This window comes from Chelonoidis abingdonii, chromosome 7 (assembly GCF_003597395.2).
Source record: "Chelonoidis abingdonii isolate Lonesome George chromosome 7, CheloAbing_2.0, whole genome shotgun sequence".
Taxonomy (NCBI): domain Eukaryota; kingdom Metazoa; phylum Chordata; order Testudines; family Testudinidae; genus Chelonoidis; species Chelonoidis abingdonii.
Genome location: NC_133775.1, coordinates 72710287 through 72730592, shown reverse-complemented (window position 1 = coordinate 72730592; position 20306 = coordinate 72710287). Strand labels below are relative to the sequence as shown.

Below are 20306 nucleotides of genomic sequence, written 5' to 3'. Positions count from 1 at the left end.
GCAGGTCAGTTGTACCTTAGATCTCTCACCAAAGAAAATACTTTTAGCCAATTCTATAATACTAAATAAAGATTTATTGACTAAGCAAAAGAAATAAGAGTTATTTACAAGGTTAAAGCAGATAAACCTACATGCAAAAATGAATTACAGTCTGAGTTTTCAAAAAGTAATATAAGCTGCTATAATGTGCAAGCTATGTATGTCCTTTAATATGGGATGTATTAGCAGAAGTATTAGATGCTAGACACAAGGAGTAATTCTGGCACTCTACTCCATGCTGATAATGCCTCAGCTGGAATATTGTGTCCAGTTCTTGGTACCACATTTCAGGAAAAATGTGGACAAATTGGAGAAAATCCGGAGGTGAGCAACAAAAATGATTCAAGGTCTAGAAAACGTGACCTATGAGGAAAGATTGAAAAAACTGGGTTTGTTTAGTCTGGAGAAGAGGAGACTGAGGTGGGATATGAGTTTTCAGGTACACAAAAGGTTGTTAGAAGGAGGGTGAAAAATTGTTCTCCTTAACCTCCGGGAACAGGACAAGAAGCAATGGTCTTAAATTGCAACAAGGGAGTTATGACAGGTAGTCTACACACCACTGGTATGATGCCTCCTCCTGGGCATTCTGGGGAATAGTTCACCATGTTGACACCTATCCCTATGGTTGCAAGTCATCCCCCCACCTCTAGCTCTTTTTCTGCAGCCCCTCTCTCCCTCTAGGAGCTGCTGCAGTCTCTTCATAACTCAGCCCTCTGGGTAGGTCACAGTCATGTTTTCCTCTTCCAGGGAGGTGGGGGGAAGCTATTCTCTCAAACAGGCTCAGGCAGTCTTTCTATGCACTGACCCTCCAGTGCCACTGCCCCAGGGGCTAACTGGGGAACCCAGGCCTGCCCCTTACCCCAGGTTCCAGCTCAGAAACCCTCTAGTCAACAGTCAAGATTTGTTTCACTCCGTACCTTGCTGCATTTCCCTGAGCCCTTTTCTACTCTTTTGGCTCTCCCTTCCTTCTCTGGGTCTGCCAGTTTTACCACTGTAACTGTGTCTTTGTGGGTCACAACTGAGAATACCAAATTCAGGACAAACTGCTGAGAAATAGGGCAGACACACCCCAAAACTGGAGGTTATTCTGCCATGAGATAGACCAAACCAACAGCAAAAGTAAACTTCTGTTTCACCACACTGGCTAGCAAGAAGTCATAAAAACAGTTTCCTTAGGCATTCCATTCTTTATGTCACCACCAAAAACACTTGATTTAAACATGAGTGGTTCTTTAAAATCAATCTCCTCAAGTAAAAGGTTCTTCTGATCCCAAAGGACCAGCCACACATCCAGGTCAATATACAACTGAGATCTTACCCAAAAAATCATGCTGTTGCCAATCCTTTAGTATCTAAAATCTAACGGTTTATTTATAAAAAGAAAGAAAGGTGAGAGTTAAAATTAGTTAAAGGAATCAAACACATACAGTAATTGCAAAGTTCTTGTCTCAGGCTTGTAGCAGTGATGGAATAAACTGCTGGCTTCATAAGTCTCTGGTTGCTTTCAAATCATTGGGAAGTCCTCAGTCCCTTGGTTAGAATACTCCCATTAGTATAAGTTCATAGTCCAGAGGCTTGAGCAGGAGAGGGGCTGGAGTAGGATAGAGGCAAAATGGAGATGTTTCCAGGGCCTTTCATAGCTTTTACCTTGTGGAGGGAAACCCATTGTTTCAAACAAAGACCTCAGCACAGCTAGTGGAAAATCATAGGTGACAAGATATTGATTGAAGTCACATGTCCATGCATGACTTCACTTAGGCATAGCAGGAAGCCATTACCTATACCCCAGACAGAACATTCCCAGGACAATCCATTCAGTGTAGATAGGTGTCTTCCACTGTAAGTTAAGTGTTTTTTGATGGGCCACTCACTTTGAATAGTCCCACCAAGATGTGCTGACTAAATACCTTGTGGGTGTTACCCCAGGAGCAAACATTTTGAAATACAAGTATAGAACCAACAGTCAGAACTTCAAATACAAAAATGATACATGCATATATATAGCATAATCATATTCAGTAAGTTATAACCTTTCCAGAGGCGTCTTACTTGACAATCTTTGTACAAGATTTGTTGCAAATGTATAACAGTGGGTGCAAAAATTATCTATCTGGTCATATTTTATTAGATAACATCACAACCACTCCCTCCTCCCAGGAAGGAGTTGCAGCCTACATATCTCTGCAGCCTCTAAACACTCCTCTCTTGACGGGGAGGGACTGCAGCCTTCCCCAGCAGCCCCTTCTTTTGCTGGCTTCCTGGCTTATATATGCCCCATCTGTTTCTGGACAGGTGAGATTATTTTAATTAAGGCTTCTCTCACAGTCTTAATTCCCCCATCTTTCCACCTAATAGGCTCATTGGCCCCTTTGGACTGCCTTAACCCCTTCAAGTCAATATGGGGAGGACACTCCATCACAAGAGGTTTACGTTGAACATTAGGAAAAACTTTCTAACTGTCACAGTAGTTAAACACTGGAACAAATTGCCATGGGAGGTTGTGGAATATCGATCACTGGAGGGTTTTCAAGAACAGATTAGGCAAACATCTGTCATGAATGGTCTAGCTATTGCTTAGTCCTACCCTGAATGCATGGGACTTATATGATTTAGGGCTAACCCACACTAAGAGCTTGAGAGTCCTTTGCTTATGCTTAGAAATATTGCCTTCTCCAAATTCCAAGTAAGATAGTGATACAGTTCCTTCTGGTCAGGCATTTTTTTCCCCTTCCCCTAGAGTTCAAATTGATGGAACTAGTTTCAGCATCTATCTCCTCTTTAGGGGTCTATGTGTGATGAGGATTCAACAAAGTCTTTGTCCTTCGATGTTTCACAATGGCTCATTTGATTTTAATGGGCCTTCTTGTATACGGGACCAGTGCTTTACACTAATTAATTCTTCTTTTCTGTTTGGTGAGTTACACAATTACAGAGATTTACAATGCAAACAATCAATATAAATTTATACCATAGGCTAGAGATGTTATAAGTGAGATCAATATATGGACCATCCTACAAGCATTTCATCAAGTCCAAATGCTAAACTCATTCCTATCATCCTAACATCTATTTTAACAGTGCTAATGCATAGGTGAGCCAGACCGGTTTTCAGCTATGGATTTGTCTATGTTCAGTGAGGCCTAAGGAGCCTTGGCATGAGCTGGCATCTGGGCTGCCAATGTTACACTTACAATATGGAATACAGGATTTTTAAGTCAGATTGGTGCATACCACAACTCATAAGCCTTTAAGGAAGTCTAAACACTAAATGCATTCTTATAGTTCTAATACCTGTTTTAACAATATTAGCATAGGTGAGCCTGACTTATTGCAGCTATGTATTTGTCAGTGTTCCTTGAGACATGGGGACCTTGGCATGAGCTGGCACCTGGTCTTCCAACATCACAACTGCATTATCTGTTTCCTCAAATACAGAACAGAAATATTTATTGAACACTTCTATCTATTCCTCTTTGTTATTGATAATTCTACTATTTCCATCTAGTAATAGACAAATACCATTGTCAGGATTCTTTTAGCTCCTAATGTATTTTAAAAACTCCTTCTCGTTGTCCTTAACTCTGTTGGCCATAGATTTCTCCTTGTGTCCCTTGGTTTCCCTTATCAATTTTCTACAATTCCTAACTTCTGATTTGTATTCATTACTATCAATTTCCCATTTCTTTCATTTGTAATCTTACATATATAAAAAAATTTACAGCTTCCTTCATTTCTCCTCTAAACCAGATTGTTTTTTAACCAGCACAGCCTTCTTCCTCCTTTGTGGGATTGTGGCTTTTTGGGCATCTAGTATAGTGTTCTCAAGGGATTCCCAATTATCATGCACATTTGTTGATTAAATTATTTCTACCAGCTGATTTGGCTCATAAATGTTTTCAGCTTGTGAAATTGGCCTTAGTAAAGCTCCAAGTATATTACTTGTCTGGACTTTATTCTGCTTGCACATTATAAAGGTGATCAAGTCATGATCACTTCTACAGAAGCTACCATTAACTTTTAATGCTGTAATCAGCATTATCTTTATCTGCTAGGACAAGGATGATTTAGTACTGGCAGCATGAGACCCCGGGTCTCCCATGATCACACAGAGGTTTTTTGTTTTGTTTTGTTTTGTTTTGTTTTATTATGTATTATAGATAGGTCAGTGAGAGGGTGATCATCTTGTTACCTAGTGTAATTTGGTGGTCTGTAGCAACCACCAGCTAGTACCCCATCTTATATTTTGTCTGTTAGGATGTTGATCCATGAACATTCAATATCATTTTCTTCTGAGTTATCAGTGACTAGGAAACAGTTAATGCCATTTTTGATGTCGAGTACCACTTCCCCTCTCCATTTGTCCACTTGATCCTTCCCAAATAGGTTATAACCATTGATTTTAACATTCCAGTTGTGTAAAACATTCCCACCAGTTTTCTGTAATACCAGCTAGATCGAATTTGTGCTCGTAGATGAGTGTTTCCAATTCCTATTGTGCTGAAACTAGAGATATTGGGGGTGCTACTGCACCCCCTGGCCTGAAGTGGTTTCCATCATATAAAGGGGTTTACAGTTTGGTTCAATGGCTCTCAGCACCCCCACTATACAAATTGTTCCAGCATCCCTGCCTCTTGTTTGTTGCTGTGTTCCTATCATTATCATCAATTGAATTGCTAATTAATTTTATGAATAACATGAACAAATCAATACTATCTTAAAATAAATAGTATTTACAGATGCAGATGTACAAACCAGAAAGAAGGTTGCCAAAATTGGGCAGCACTGTTTAACAATTGCACAGTGCCCAAATGAAAGGCACAGATGACGGTAAGGTGGAAGAATATTATATCCAAGTAAAAAATATTTGCATATACATATACATGGAATTTGGGGGATTTCAATCCATGACCAAGTCCCCAATGAAGTGATCAGACAGCAAAGTGGAGTTCAGGAAGTCGTTGTTGAAAGCAGGTACAATAAAATGTGATGGATGGGGCATGTAACTGGGCTCAGTGACAATCAGTTGTCACTGCAGCTGTTGCGAAGTGGTACCCCTGGGAACTGACATGACCACTAGGCCAATCTCCAAAGAGATGGGAAGATTTTATGATGAAAAGCAGCAAGGCCAGGATAAGAGAAGACTGGAAGATGTGTTGTGATCAGTGTTATATATATGAGGGCTGAAGGACCAATCAGTCAAGGTGACATATGCATGATCATTATAAACAAATATGTGTGTGTAAAATTAATGGACAACCTTATTCAAATTCCACAACATTATTACAATATTTGTATGGAAAATAAAGAGATTCTGCACCAGCAATACTTTTATTCATTCCTTATGTGCCAGTAGATTCGCCTATTTATATAAAAGTGAAAAGTAGCATATTTACATTTTAAAATATCAAATTAAAAACATGCAGGGAGCATATGTCTTTATTGTTTGATATAAATACCAGTCGAAAAACTCCAGCACAGAACTTCTGCAGTTATTGGTTGAGACTCTGAGCTCTGCTGTTCACCAGTCAGGCAGACTAAAGCCAGGAGAGATCCGGCCAGCTCCGCCTCTATGTGTCACAGCCCAGAACGCAGGTCAGACTCTCTCACTCAGCGGGTCTGGGTGGAATCATAAAGAGCAACGTTCGATGGAAACGCTTTATGATTTAACAAGTGATACTGCCGGAAACATTCGGCCAAATATAAAATTAGACAGAGACATTCCCAGACGGAGAATGGGCAGCATTGCCACATCAACATGAGAGTGACAGAAAAGAAACATATAAGTAAGGACACGTTATATTGGTTACTGTTTGGGAATCAATTTCTGGACAGATTCGCTATTCGATTCTGGAGGAAATGGAGAAAGGCTCTTTCGTGAGGACAGGGCCAGCTCCAGGATTTTTGCCGCCCCAAGCATGACGGGGGCAGAGAAGAGCCGCAATCGGCTCCAGCTCCACTCCTCCCCGCCCCCGCTTTCTTCTTCGGAAGCAATCTGCTTCAGGTCCTTCCCTCCGAGAGGGAAGGGACCAGGGACCCCCGAGGAATTGACAGGGAAGAGCCAGAGTGCCGCCCCTTCCCTTTGGCCCCAAGCACCTGCTTGCTGAGCTGGTTCCTGGAGCTGGCCCTGCTTGAGGAACATCACAAATGATCTGCGAGGCATGGCTATAAAAGAGCTCTCAGACCACGGAGTGCGCATTGTGCCAAGAAGTAGGACTCAGTATTTACTTTGAATTTTAAGAGTGGCCCTTTAATCTGCACGGAAAGGCTACTCAGAGAGCAGGTCTGCTGACCAGATGGAGAACTGTTTGTTACATATGAGGCTACAGTGAAGGATAAAATGAAACTTTATTAAACTGACATTGAAATAAAATGTATTAATGATAATGCTCCCAGCTCCCAGAAGAAGGACCTGGAGTTAAAAGTCAGAGAGTTAACAGTGGCGGGGACCCGATGCTCACCTCAGGAGGCGCAGGACCCACATATGGGCATTATTTCTCTCCAGGGCTATCACCTTAGCACTAATAGGCATTTCTCTCCGGTTGTGCAAAGTGGATCCTATGGAGCTGAATATGCCAAATTGGTGCTGGGAAAGTGGCTGGACAGAGAAGAACCAACTTTACAGCTAACCTTTACAACCACTGACGAAGGAGATCCCGCCTGGTCTGGCACTTCGCATAATCAGAGTTATTGTTGAGGCTGCAAATGAAAATATGGCAGTATTAGTCAGTCGGTCTGCAACCTGAGTGTTTTGGAAAATGTGCCTTAGAGGGTTCACGGCGGTGACAGTGAAAGCGCCTGATCCTGATGAAGGAATTAATAAAGAAATGCAGTATTCAGTTAGAAAGATAACTGATAAAGCTTGAACTCGAAGACGGAAGATCTAACACTGGTGGGGAACCTGGACTTTGAGGAATCTGCGTGATATGAAATTGAAGTGCAAGCGCATGACGGGAAGTTCTTTTTGAAAGATCAAAGTTGTCGTTGTGGTCCGCGATGTAAATGACAACGCTCCGGAAATCGCTCTTAAGTCTCTTATCAGCTCGATCCGCTATGTACAAGATCGGGATTCAGGAGAGACCAGGGAGATCGGGTGCTCCATCCCCAGCAAGCTCCCTTTCCAGCTGAAGAAACTCTTTGATAATTATTACAGTCTAGTGACAGACCGAATCCTGGACAGGGAGCAGGTGGCAGCATACAACATCACAGTGACCGCCACGGACAATGGGACTCCTCCTCTTTCTACAGCCACCATGATCCCACTCCAGATTTTAGACACGGACGACAACGGTCCCCTCTTCGATGAAACATCCTACACCGCCCACGTCACTGAGAATAACCCGAGAGGAGCCTCCGTTTTCTCCCTGAGGGCGCATGATCCGGACGGTTGGCGCCGGCGCCGGGGGCAGGAGAGAAAACGCCAGTCACCTGTTCTGTTACCGAAGGTCAGATCCAGGAAGCTCCGCTCTCCTCCTCCATCTCCATTAACTCCGAGACTGGGGCTCTCTACGCTCTGCGCTCCTTCGATTATGAACAGTTCCCGGAGATTCGGTTCCAAGTGCAGGCTCAGGATGGGGGGTCCCCACCTCTCAGCAGTAATGTCTCCGTCACTCTTTATACTGGATCAGAATGACAACAGCCCGCACATCTTACTCCCTTCCTTTCCCACCGATGGCTCCACGGGAGTGGAGTTGGCCCTCGCTCCTCCGAGCCGGGTTACCTGGTCACTAAGGTGATGGCGGTGGATGCAGACTCCGGGCAGAACGCCTGGCTCTCCTACCAGCTGCCAGGGCCGGCTCCAGGCCCCAGCGCGCCAAGCGCGTGCTTGGAGCGGCATGCCGCGGGGGCGCTCTGCCAGTTGCCCGGAAGGCGGCAAGCGGCTCTGGTGGACCTCCCGCAGGCGTGCCTGCGAATGCTCCACCGGAGCCGCGGGACCCGGACCCTCCGCAGGGACGCCGGAGCTCTTCTTTGTGGGACTCCACAGCGGCGAGATCAGGACGGCGCGCTACTTTCTCGACAAAGATGCGCTCAAGCAAAGTCTGGTGGTTTTAGTGAAGGACAACGGGCAGCCCCCTCTCTCTGCCACGGCCACTGTCACGGTGGTGGTGGCTGACAGCATCCCCGAAATCCTCTCCGATTTAAGCGGCCTCTCAGCTCCTGTAGACCCCCAGTCTAGCCTCACCTTGTATTTGGTGATCGCTGTGGCTTCCGTTTCCTGCTCGTTCTTTACCTTTATCATAGTGTTACTAGCTCTGAGGCTCCGCCGGTGGAGAAACTCGCAGCTGTTTGACGAGTTCCCGTCTCCCAATTTGTGGGGAAGTTGTCATTGCTCTGAATAATAATATGGTTTACATTAACGTGTGCATCAAAATCTGGAAGCCTGCAGTTAGATCACTTTCTTTATTGCAATATCTGGCTATCTATCTATCTATCGATCGATCTATCGATCTATCTATGTATCTATCTATCGTTGCTCTGCTGCCAGGTAGCATCGTATTATCTGAATACCTTTCACATACAATTAATAGCGAAGTCCCAACTGGACTTCCTGTTGTCTGGCTTCCCGACCTTTTCGGAGTAAACAGTGTTCTTTAGAGAGGGTTTTGGTTTTGAAGTTTTAGGTTTGACTAATTTTCTTTATATACACAGAGAGAATAGAAACACATAATCCAGAAACTAACGTTATAGAATCCTTTATTTATGACTAACTGATTAATTCAACATTTCAGAGAGAATATTTTACTTCTTTGTTATGCTTTTAAAGAAGAATTACGTGTTTCTGTAACACTGTATATTAATATAGATACATTCTTAACTGACTTGAAATATCTTGGTATAATGGGCCTATAGTAATAGATTTACGTCTGATTTGTGCTGACATGATTGATTGTCCTAGTTTAGATTTGTATCACGGAAAAGCTTTTGTATGCAGGGCTTTCCAGAGAACATTCCCACGATTCTAGGGATGCCTTACATATAGAACGCTTAAGCGTTCTTCTGGACTCCTTTTATTTTGTTTATTAGGATTTATGAAATAACCTAGCTTTTAAGTACAGTATCACTTAGGAGAGTGGAGCCGCCTTCTTCATCATCTTTTTGTAATTGCACATTTTTAATGGGCAGATTTCTTTCGGAAAAAAGAGAAGCTTTAAATGGACATATATGCGAGTCTGAAATGGGTTTTATTTATGATGCTAAATCAGGTATATAAACCGCAATCGTTCTCGCTCTTCTCAATTAAAAAAAATAATTATTTCTGTCAAATATTTCACAATTATCACTTCCTGGATTCCAAGCATATGTGTGAACGTGGATATCTGAGGATTGTGGTTTATGAACGAGAACTTTTTGCAAGTGTTGGAAAGTTCTTCTATCTACTCATTTGATATAGTTTAAAAATAATTAGAACTATAAATCATCTGTATTCATTTTTAGATCCATGAGACAGCTATTTGTTCTATAGTAAATCAAAAGGATTAGCTTGTAGAAAAGGACAAGATTTCATACTATAGCTTCCACATATATAAAGCTATATCTACAAAAATTTTGAGAATATATGTATCATTTTGCTCTGGGATACTTTGGGATGCAGTTGTTTAGAGTTAACAGGAAATATACAGTGCTTTGCAATTTGAGTATATTCTTTAGATAATAAAAATATTAATAATAAAGCGACTAAGCTGCGCCGGCGCCTTGATAAAATCGCTGCTATTGCAGTTCTCCCGTTGAGACTCGGAGTGCCGCTGTTGGCCAATGCGGAGCCAGGACTGGAGCCGGAGATCCACCGGAGCCTCCTGCGCTGCGATTGCTCAGTCACACAGCGCGGATCGCAGAGGAAATAGCAGAGAGACCTTCACAGTCCGGCTGAGAAAAGGGAACGGCCGTTAGAGCACACAACACCTAAATGTTTACCCCTCTGACGCGGATTCCTTTGCCCCGATGGGGTTTGTAAACATCTGATGTAACCAAAAACCAACAAGGAAAGCAGAGAGGAAATCTGACAGGGACCGGGATGGAAATCAGGCGCCGAGAGCCAGGCCGGACAGTCACACGGCAAGTACTGTTGTTTCCCTTCTTATTGTCTTTGTTCTGCCGGGCGGTCTCGGAGCACTTTCGTTATTCCTTACCTGAGGAAATGGCCAAAGGTTCCCTTGTGGGGAATCTCGCCAAGGATTTGGGATTAAATACCAGAGAATTGCAGCAGCGGAAGCTCCGTGTCAGTTCGGAAAAGCAATATTTCAGTGTGAATGGGGAAAATGGCAACCTGTATGTGAATGGCAGGATAGACCGGGAGGAGATATGCGGGGAGACACCCCTTTGTGTCCTGACACTCGAAACGGTGGTGGAAAATCCTTTGAATGTTTTCCATGTAAATGTAGTAATCCAGGATATTAATGATAACGCCCCACGATTCATCAAGAGTAACACTGGTTTAGAAATCAATGAGTTAGCACTGCCAGGTACGCGATTTCAACTGGAATCTGCTCAAGATCCAGATACGGGGATCAACTCAGTGCAGAGTTACCAACTCAGCAAGAACCCGCATTTTACCCTGGTTGTAAAGGAGAGCCCGGATGGAAATAAATACCCAGAATTAGTGCTGGAAAAATCTTTGGATCGCGAAAAGCAAAACTCTCATCACTTGATCCTGACGGCCGTGGATGGGGGGGATCCAGTCAGATCCGGGACGGCTCATATTAGGGTTAATGTCACTGATGCCAATGACAATCCCCCCGTATTTACTGAGGAGATCTACAAAGTCAGTGTGAGGGAAAACCTACTACGGGGCTCCTTGGTACTTCAGGTGAAAGCCACAGATCAGGATGAAGGGGTATATGCCCAAATCACATACTCATTCAGCAACGTACCAGATAATGCTCGTACATTGTTTTATTTAGATCCTGAGAAAGGAAGAATTACAAATACGCGGATTCTAGATTTTGAAGACACACACAAATACATGTTGGGGGTAGAAGCCAGGGACGGGGGTGGCCAGTCCGCTCACTCGAAAGTTCAAATAACAATACTTGATGAAAACGACAATGCCCCGGAAGTGACGTTTACTTCTGTGAACAGCCCGGTAGCTGAAGACTCAGTACCGGGGACAGTGATAGCTCTGATCAAAGTTCGTGACCAAGATACGGGAGAAAACGGAGAAGTCACGTGTCACATTCAACACAAGTTGCCTTTTAAAATAGCGGTTTCGTCAAACAGTTACTACAAGCTCCTCACAGACAGTCCCCTGGACAGGGAAGGGACCCCGGAGTACAATATCACAATCACCGCCACAGACAAAGGCTCTCCCCCTCTCTCCACCCAGAAAACCATCCTGTTGCAGATCTCGGATATCAATGACAACGCCCCTGTCTTTGAGAAACCTTCCTACACCGCCTATGTGCCAGAGAACAATCCCTCGGGGGCCTCTATTTTCAGTGTAAAAGCCTCAGACCGGGATCTGGACCGGAACGCCCGAGTCACTTACTCCATCCTGAGCAGCAACCTCGAGGAGGTGCCTCTCTCCTCCTACATCTCCATTAACTCCCAGACCGGAGCTATCTATGCGCAGCGCTCCTTCGACTACGAGCAATTCCGGGAGTTTGAAGTGCAAGTGCAGGCCCAAGACGGCGGGTCCCCGCCTCTCAGCAGCAATGTCACCGTCAGGGTGTTTATTCTGGATCAGAATGATAACGCCCCTCGCATCCTGTACCCTTCCGTGGGAGCCGATGGCTCCGCCTTGTTCGAGATGGTCCCTCGCTCGGCCGAGGCAGGTTATCTGGTGACTAAGGTGGTGGCGGTGGATGCTGACTCAGGGCACAATGCCTGGCTCTCCTACCATCTGCTCCAGGCCACTGAACCGACGCTGTTCAGCATGGGGCTGCACACCGGGGAGATCCGGACAGCCCGCGCCTTTGCGGACAGAGATGCTGTGAAGCACAGGCTGGTCACCCTGGTGAAGGATAACGGGCAGCCACCTCTGTCAGCCACAGTGACTCTCAGCCTGGTGTTTGCCGAGAACTTCCAAGAGGCTCTTCCGGAAATGAGTGATCAGTCGGGTGACTCTGCATCTCAGTCTGATTTACAGTTTTACTTGGTGCTGGCTTTAGCCTTGATCTCATTTTTGTTCCTCCTGACTGTTACACTGGCCATTGTGATGAAATTGCGAAGGTCAGGAAATCCCAAATTGCTTCAGTGTTTTGGTCCTGACCTTTATCCAAAGACCGGCTCTATGTTCCCACCAAACTATGAAGATGGGACTTTGCCTTACACCTACCAGCTGTGTTTGTCCTCAGAGTTAAAGAATAATAAATGTACCTTCCTGAAACCTAATGCCCAGATAACAGAGAATATAACGTCCAGTGACAACTCCTGGATGTCATTTATGGGCAATGGAGCTAGTAACAGTTTACATGGTGGGACGGAGACTACTGGGGAGGTGAGCTTCTGTTTTCATTGTTTACATATTATCTTTGCAGAACAGGTTTTTATTTTGAAAGACTAGGTGTCTTTCCATTATCCTCATATTATCCGTGGTCTCAAATATGAATGGATTTGTTGTCACAACATCCCTGCAAGGTAGAGAAAGTTATCTCCATTTTACATGAGTATGTGAGGTATAATGGGAGTAACTGAGTAGTGGCAAGTCAGGAATGAAGTATTAAGTAAGCCGAGGATAAAAGTTATACCTCCTAAATCCCTTTCCATTGTTTTAACTGCAAGACAGTTCTTACTTTCAAGAGAATAGCGTCTTTCCTCTAAATTCAAAAGCTTTCCTTGGAATAAATGCATTTTCCAGAAACATTTAAGTATCTTTAAGATATGGTTTTTCTCTGATAATAGAGAAAAATATGAAAGCTATTTAACTGAAACATATATTTTTATCATACTTTTCAAAATGCTTCTTTGGAATAACTGAGCCTCATTTAATGTTCTAGGGCACAGATTGTCCAACAAGTTCTTTGAATGTATTGGAGATTTTTTTTTATTTCAGAAGGTGTACAAAGCTTCTAGGAGAAGGTATTCTAGATTTGATTTTTACAAATAGGGAGGAACTGGTTGAGAATTTGAAAGTGGAAGGCAGCTTAGGTGAAAGTGATCATGAAATGGTAGAGTTCATGGTTCTAAGGAATGGTAGGAGGGAAAACAGCACAATAAAAATAATGGATTTCAAGAAAGCAGATTGTAGCAAAGTTAGGGAGTTGGTAGGTAAGATCCCATGGGAAGCAAGTCGAAGGGGAAAAAGAGTTCACGAGAGCTGGCAGTTTTTCAGAGAGACATTATTATTAAGGGCACAAGAGCAAACTATTCCACTGTGTAGGAAAAATAGGAAGTATGGCAAGAGAGCACCGTAGCTTAAGCAGGAGATCTTCAATAGTCTGAAACTCAAAAAAAGAGTCCTACAAAAAGTGGAAATAGCATCAAATTATAGAGGGTGAATATAAACAAATAGTACAAGTATGTAGGGATAAAATTAGAAAGGCCAAGGCACAAAATAAGATTAAATTAGCTAAAGACATAAAGAATAACAAGAGAACGTTCTACATATATGTTAGAAGCAAGAGGAAGACCAAGGACAAAGTAAGCCTGTTACTCTATGGTGGGGGCGTGGAGGAACAATAACAGAAAATGTGCAAATGGCAGAAGTGCTAAATTACGTTTTTGTTTCAGTTTTCACCAAAAAGGTTAGTAGCGATTGGACATCTAATATAGTGAATGCCAGTAAAAGTCAGGTAGAATCAGAGGCTAAAATAGGGAAGGAACAAATTTAAAATTATTTAGACAAGTTAGATGCTTTCAAGTCACCAGGGCCTGAGAACAGTGATTCTCAATGAGGGATACTCAGAGGTCTTCCAGCAGGTACATCAACTCATCTAGATATTTGCCTAGTTTTACAACAGACTACATAAAAAGCACTAGCAAAGTCAGTACAAACTAAAATTTCATAGGCAATTATTTGTTTATACTGCTCTGTATACTATACACTGAAATGTAAATACAATATTTATATTCCAGTTTATTTCTTTTATAATTATATGATAAAAATGAGAAAGTAAGCATTTTTTCAGTGATAGCGTGCTGTGACATTTTTGTATTTTTTGGTTTGATTTTATAAGATTTTAAGTAAGATGAAACTTGAGGGGGCAGCATCAGACTAATCAGACTCCTGAAAGGGGTTCAGTAGTCTGGAAAGGTTGAGAGCCACTGTCCTAGAATACTCAAGGAGATGACTGAGAAGATATCTGATCCATTAGCAATTATCTTTGAAAAGTCATGGAAGATGGGAGAGATTCCAGAGGACTGGAAAGGGCAAATATAGTGCCAATCTAAAAAAGGGAAATAGGGACATTCTGGGGAATTACAGACCAGTCAGCTTAACTTCAGTACCTTGAAAGATAATGGAGCAAATAATTAAGCAATCAATTTGCAAACACCTAGAAATAATAAGGTGATAAATAACAGTCAGGATGGATTTGTCAAGAAAAAATTGTGTCAAACCAATCTAATAGCTTTCTTTGACAGTGTAACAAGCCTTGTGAGTAGTGTGGAAATGGTACATGTGGTATATCTTAACTTTAGGAAGGCTTTTGATACCATGTCACTTGACCTTCTCATAAACAAGCTAGGGAAATACAACCTAGATGGAGCTACTATAATGTAGATGCATAACTGGTTGGAAAACTATCACAGAAAGAAGTTATCAGTCATTCACAGTCAACCTGGAAAGGCATATCAAGTGGGTTCCCACAAGGATCAGTTCTGGGTCTGGTTCTGTTCAGTATCTTCATCAGTTATTTAGATAATGGCATAGAGAGTATACTTATAAAGTTTGTGGATAACACCAAGCTGGGAGGGGTGACAAGTGCTTTGGAAGATAGGATTAAAATTTAAAATTATCTGGACAAACTGGAGAAATGATCTGAAGTAAATAGGATTAAATTCAATAAGCACAAATGCTAATTATGCCAAATACAAAATGGGAAATAGCCTAGGAAGGAGAATTGCAGAAAGGGATCTGGGTGTTATAGTGGATCACAAGTTAAATATGAATCAACAATGTAACACTGTTGCAAAAAAAGCAAACATCATTCTGGGATGTATTAGCAGGACTGTTGGAAGCCAACGTGAGAAGTAATTTTTCTACTCTATTCCATGCTGATAAGGCCTCAACTGGAATACTGTGTCCAGTTCTGGGTGCCACATTTCAGGAAAGATGTGGACAAATTGGAGGAAGTCCAGAGGAGAGCAACAAAACCTAGAAAACTTGACCTATGAGGAAAGATTGAAAAAATTGCGTTTGTTTAGTCTGGAAAAGAGAAGACTGAAAGGGGACATGATAACGGTTTTCAAGTACATTGAGATAACGAGGTTAGTTCAATCAGGGAGGATGAGGCCCTCTTCTAGCAGTTGAGGTGTGAAAACCAAGAGGGAGAAACTGGTTCTGTATTCAAGTCATTCACAGTCTTTGTTCAACCTGGCTGATTGCGTGTCAAATTTGCAAGATGAATGAACGCTCAGCAGTTTCTCTTTGAAGTCTGCGTCCTGAAGTTTTTTTGCTGCAGGAGGCCACCTTAAGGTCTGCTATATCTGGCCAGGGAGGTTGAAGTCTCTCCTACAGTTTTTGGATATTGCCATTCCTAATATCTATTTGTGTCATTATCCTTTTCCGGAGAGAAGATTTAGGAATGGCAATATCCAAAAACCTTAGGAGAGCACTTCAACCTCCTGGCCAGACTATAGCAGACCTTAAGGTGGCCATCCTGCAGCAAAAAAACTTCAGACCAGACTTCAAAGAGAAACTGCTGAGCTTCAGTTCATCTGCAATTTGACACATCAGCTCGGTTGAACAAAGACTGTGAATGCTTGCCAACTCAGAACCAGTTCTTCTCCCTTGGTTTTTCACACCTCAACTGCTAAGAGGCCTCATCTCCTGATTGAACTACCTCAGTTATCTCTAACTGCTTGCTAGCATTATATACTGCCCCTGAAATTTCCACTACATTCATCTGACAAAGTAGGTATTCACCACGAAGCTCATGATCCAAAACGTCTGTTGTCTAAAGTGCCACAGGATTCTCTGCTGCTTTTACAGATCAGACTAACACGGCTCCCTTGTATCAGATTTATGGAGATGTCTACCCCATCGTCTTTACAGTTACCCTATTGCAGTGACATAGTGCTCACCATAGTCACCCTAGGTCACAATATCCAGAATGATATTCACTTTTTTTGCCACAGTGTACACTTCGAACATATGTTAGTTTAATTCACTATGACGCTTAGAATCCTTCTGCAGTACCCTGTCTAGGAGCCATTTTCCATTTTGGTATGTTTACAACTGATTGTTTCCTTCCTAAGTGGAGAACGTTGCATTTGTCCTCATTAAATTTATCTATTTACTTCAGATCTTTCTCAGTTTGTCCAGATTAATTTTAATTTTATTCCGTATCTTCCAAAGCCTGTCACCCTCCAGCTTGGTGTATCACAAACTTTTAAATATACTCTCTATTGCCGTATCATAATTACGATGAAATACTGAACAGAACCAGACCAGAACTGATCCTTGTGGGAAACCCACTTGCATATGCCTTCCCAGGTTGGCTTGAATGACTGATCAATTCTTTCTGTGATGTTTTCAACCAGTTATGCATCTACATTATAGTAGCTCCATTAGGTTGTATTTCCCTAGTTGTTATGAGACGGTCAAGTGACACTGGTATCAAAGCCTCCTAAGTTAAGATTACCACATGTGACCATTTCACACTACTCAAGCTTGTTACACTGGTCAAGAAGCTATAGATTTGTTTGACACAATTTTTTCTGGACAAATCGCTCCTGACTGTTATTTATCACCTTATTATTTCTGGTGTTTGCAAATGATTGCTAATTATTTGCTTCCATTTTCTTTATCAGTACTGAGTTAGCTGACTGGTCTGTAATTCCCAGAATGTCCTATTTCCCTTTTTAGATTGGCACTTAATTCTGCCCTTTCAGTCCTTGGAATCTCTCCCATCTTCATGATTTTCAAGTAATTGCGTAATGATCAGATAATCTTCTCAGTATCTCCTTGAGTATTCTAGGACAGTGCTCTCACCTTTCCAGACTATGAACCTTCAGGAGTCTGTTAGTCTGATTGCTGCCCTCAGTTTATCTTACTTAAATCTTTATAAAATCAAACCAAAAAAATACAAAATGATCTACAGCACGTATCATGGAAAAATGCATACTTTCTTCTTTTATCACTAAATTATAAAAGAATACCTGGATATAAAATGTATTTACATTCAGTTGATTAGTATACAGAAGAGTTATTAAACAATATAGAGTTGCCTATGAAATTTTAGGTTAGTACTGACTTTGCTTAGTGCTTTTATGTAGGTCTGTTGTAAAACTAGGCAATATTAGATTGGTTGATGTCACCTGCTGGAGACCTCTGAGTATCCCTCATTGAAATCACTGTTCTCAGGCCCTGGTGATTGAAAGCATTTTACTTGTCTAAATATTTTTAAAATTTGTTCTTCCTATTTGTGCCTCTGATCTAGGACTTTTTACTGGCATTCCTATATTAGATGTCAAATCGCTCTAACTTTTGTGAAAACTGAAACAAACGAATTTAGCACTTCTGCCATTTGCACAATTTTGTTATTGTTCCTCACGCCCCCAGAGTAACGGTTACTTGTCCTTGGTCTTCCTTGTCTTCTAAACATAAATGGTAGAACGTTCTCTTGTTATTCTTTATGTTTTAGCTATTATTCCTTTATTTGTGCCTGGCCTTTTCTAATTTTATCACCTACATACTTGTTACTATTGTTTATTTCAACCCTTCTATAAGATATGCTATTTCACTTTTTGTTGGACGTTTTTTTTGAGTTTCGACTATTGAGATCTCTGTTTAAGCTACGGTGCTCTCTTGCCATACTCCTATTTTTCCCTACAGTGAATAGTTTGCTCTTGTGCCTTAATATAATGTCTCTATATGAAAATGCCAGCTCTCGTGAACTCTTTATTCCTGTTCGCTTGGCTTGCCGCGGATGCGGATCTTATTCCTACTAACTCTCTGCCTAAAGCTTTGCGTGAGCAATCGTGGCTTTCTTGTATGAGATCGAATTATTTTTAATTGGGCTGTTTTGATGAATCCCTTTCCTTGCCAAGGTCTATTCCTAATCCATGAACTCTCATCCAATTTCATGATCACTTCTATTCATCTGTCGCTTCCACTAATTAAATTAGCTCAACAGTGTACTCCAACTATTGTTAAAAAGATCAGAATAGATTATGTTATTATCTTTCTGCCTAGTAAAGGCTTTAGGTGAGCAAGCCTATCATAGAAATAAAAATAAAAATCGTCCAGATACATTTCTAGAGAGTGGGTTGGACAGAGTCTGTGCTCAATAGAAGAGTTATATTGAGGCTCAGTTATAATAATTAATATGCAGAAGAAGCATTGGAAAAGATATTGATAAATACATTTATGTTTACAGTTAAATACAGTCCTATATTAATTATCTCGTGATATTCTAGATAGAGAACAACCACATAGTCGTCTAATAGATACTAGAGTGATGTCAGAAGAGACAAACTTCCATATTACAAGTGATAAGCTTTATCATTTTAAGGAATCGGTGCCATTTCTTGACAGTAAACAAATCGTCCTCTTCGGTGTACACCAATGAAGGTAGTGTATGTTCGAACGATAGACTTTTATCCTCGTGTGGAACGCTGTTCAAATTGTCATATCATTGAGCGATATCATAATCGCATACTTGCCACTACTCAGTACTCCCAGTCTCACCATTACTCTCTTTGTATATATGGTAATATATAACTTTGTCTACTTGGCAAAATGTTGATAGACCACACTACCAGTTCTTGATTTGAGGACCACGGATGAATATGATGGATAATGGAATAGACACCTAGTCTTTCAAATCAACCTCTATTCTGTAGATTTAAATAGTATATCATTGGTTGCTGACTCGGATTCTTGTTCTTTCTGAAGAGGAAATAACATTCCTTATTCAAAAAAAAAACTTTCCCCACATCATTCCACAATTTTTTTAGACTTCTATTCCCCCTCTCTTAGTGGTCTGCTTTTCAAGCCTGAGAAGTCAGTCTTTTCAAAATCTTTCCTCACAACGAAAGCTGGTTCCATACCCTAATCAGTTTTTTTTTGCCCACTCTTACCATTTCAATTTCTAATATATCTTTTTTGAGATGGGTGACGCAGAACTTGCACACTGGTTCCAATGTGCGGGTTAACCATGGATTTATTTAACTGTGACATATGATAGTTTACTGTCTTTTCTTATCTGCCCCTTCCTAATTGTTCCCATCATTCTTTGCTGCAGCATTAGTGGGGGAGTTTGACGGGGAACTATCCACAATGACTTACAAGCTAAATTTAGATTCCATTTGTGTGTTTTGTTAGTTGGATTTTGCTTTTCAGGGTGCATTACTTGTATTTATCAAATTGAATTTATTGCCATTTTGTTGCCAGTCGTCTAGTTTTGTGAAATTTGATTCCAACAAAAAAAACCTTTTCAAATACTCATAGCAAAGGAGAGATTTTTTCTATGCCCCACTGTGCAGAGACAAAATACCCAGATTACTCTATTTACTCTTTACTTCTAGTTACTTTAATGTACAACTATTCTCCTCTTCCAATGGAATAGATTGAGAGCAGACTTTATCAAGGGAGCTAGGGACAGAAGAAGTGTTTGGGTTTATTTCTGAAAATTTGAGGAAGCAGGAAAAGACTAAAACACAACAGGGTTCAGTTAGGACTCAATTCCTGGAGTACTGTAAATTGAGCGAGAATTTAAGCTAAAAATACCATTCTGTTCACTGCTGTAATTCTGGAAGAGTTTTTTGTCTTGTTAATTGGTGTTTTTAACTAGCAGTTCAGTTCTTCAAGCAATTGTTTATTAATCACTGTATAGGGAAAAAATATGTTTTTTAACCCACTTTTCTTCATCTCTCTACTTATTGATCACAGACAGCTGCTAATCAAGCGCTTTACTTATTTCATGTAAAGTTTTTGCATCCCGGTGCATGTACCAGCAAAATGATTCGCAGTGAAACTGGGCCCTCATTCACGCATTTCTTCAATTCTTTCTTTTTTGATCGTATATTATAGCTTCAAGTGTTCTTGGCTTCTTGTCGCACAGAAAAAAAAAGTATTTTGCATACAAAATTACTTCTGGTGAGATTTTTATTTAATGCAGACATTCTTATAAAAAAGGTGTGATACTTTATTGCCAAAAAAATTAGTAACA

General features: G+C 41.3%; 1 protein-coding gene and 1 pseudogene across 15 annotated transcripts in view; both read left to right on the top strand.

Moving 5' to 3' along the window:
* LOC116820233 (protocadherin gamma-A4-like) overlaps positions 1-20306 on the top strand; it is a 393116-nt gene that overhangs the window by 210681 nt on the left and 162129 nt on the right. Inside the window, exon 1 of one of the 15 annotated variants that reach the window (XM_075068022.1) lies at positions 9842-12469. The exons of the other annotated variants lie outside the window; for them this stretch is intronic. Within the exon in view, the coding sequence (XP_074924123.1) occupies positions 10049-12469 (2421 nt within the window). The 5' untranslated portion in view covers positions 9842-10048. Of the gene's footprint in view, positions 1-9841; positions 12470-20306 lie in introns of those variants that run through there. 15 annotated transcript variants of the gene reach the window in all.
* On the top strand, positions 4848-8375 carry LOC142047146 (protocadherin gamma-A12-like; annotated as a pseudogene).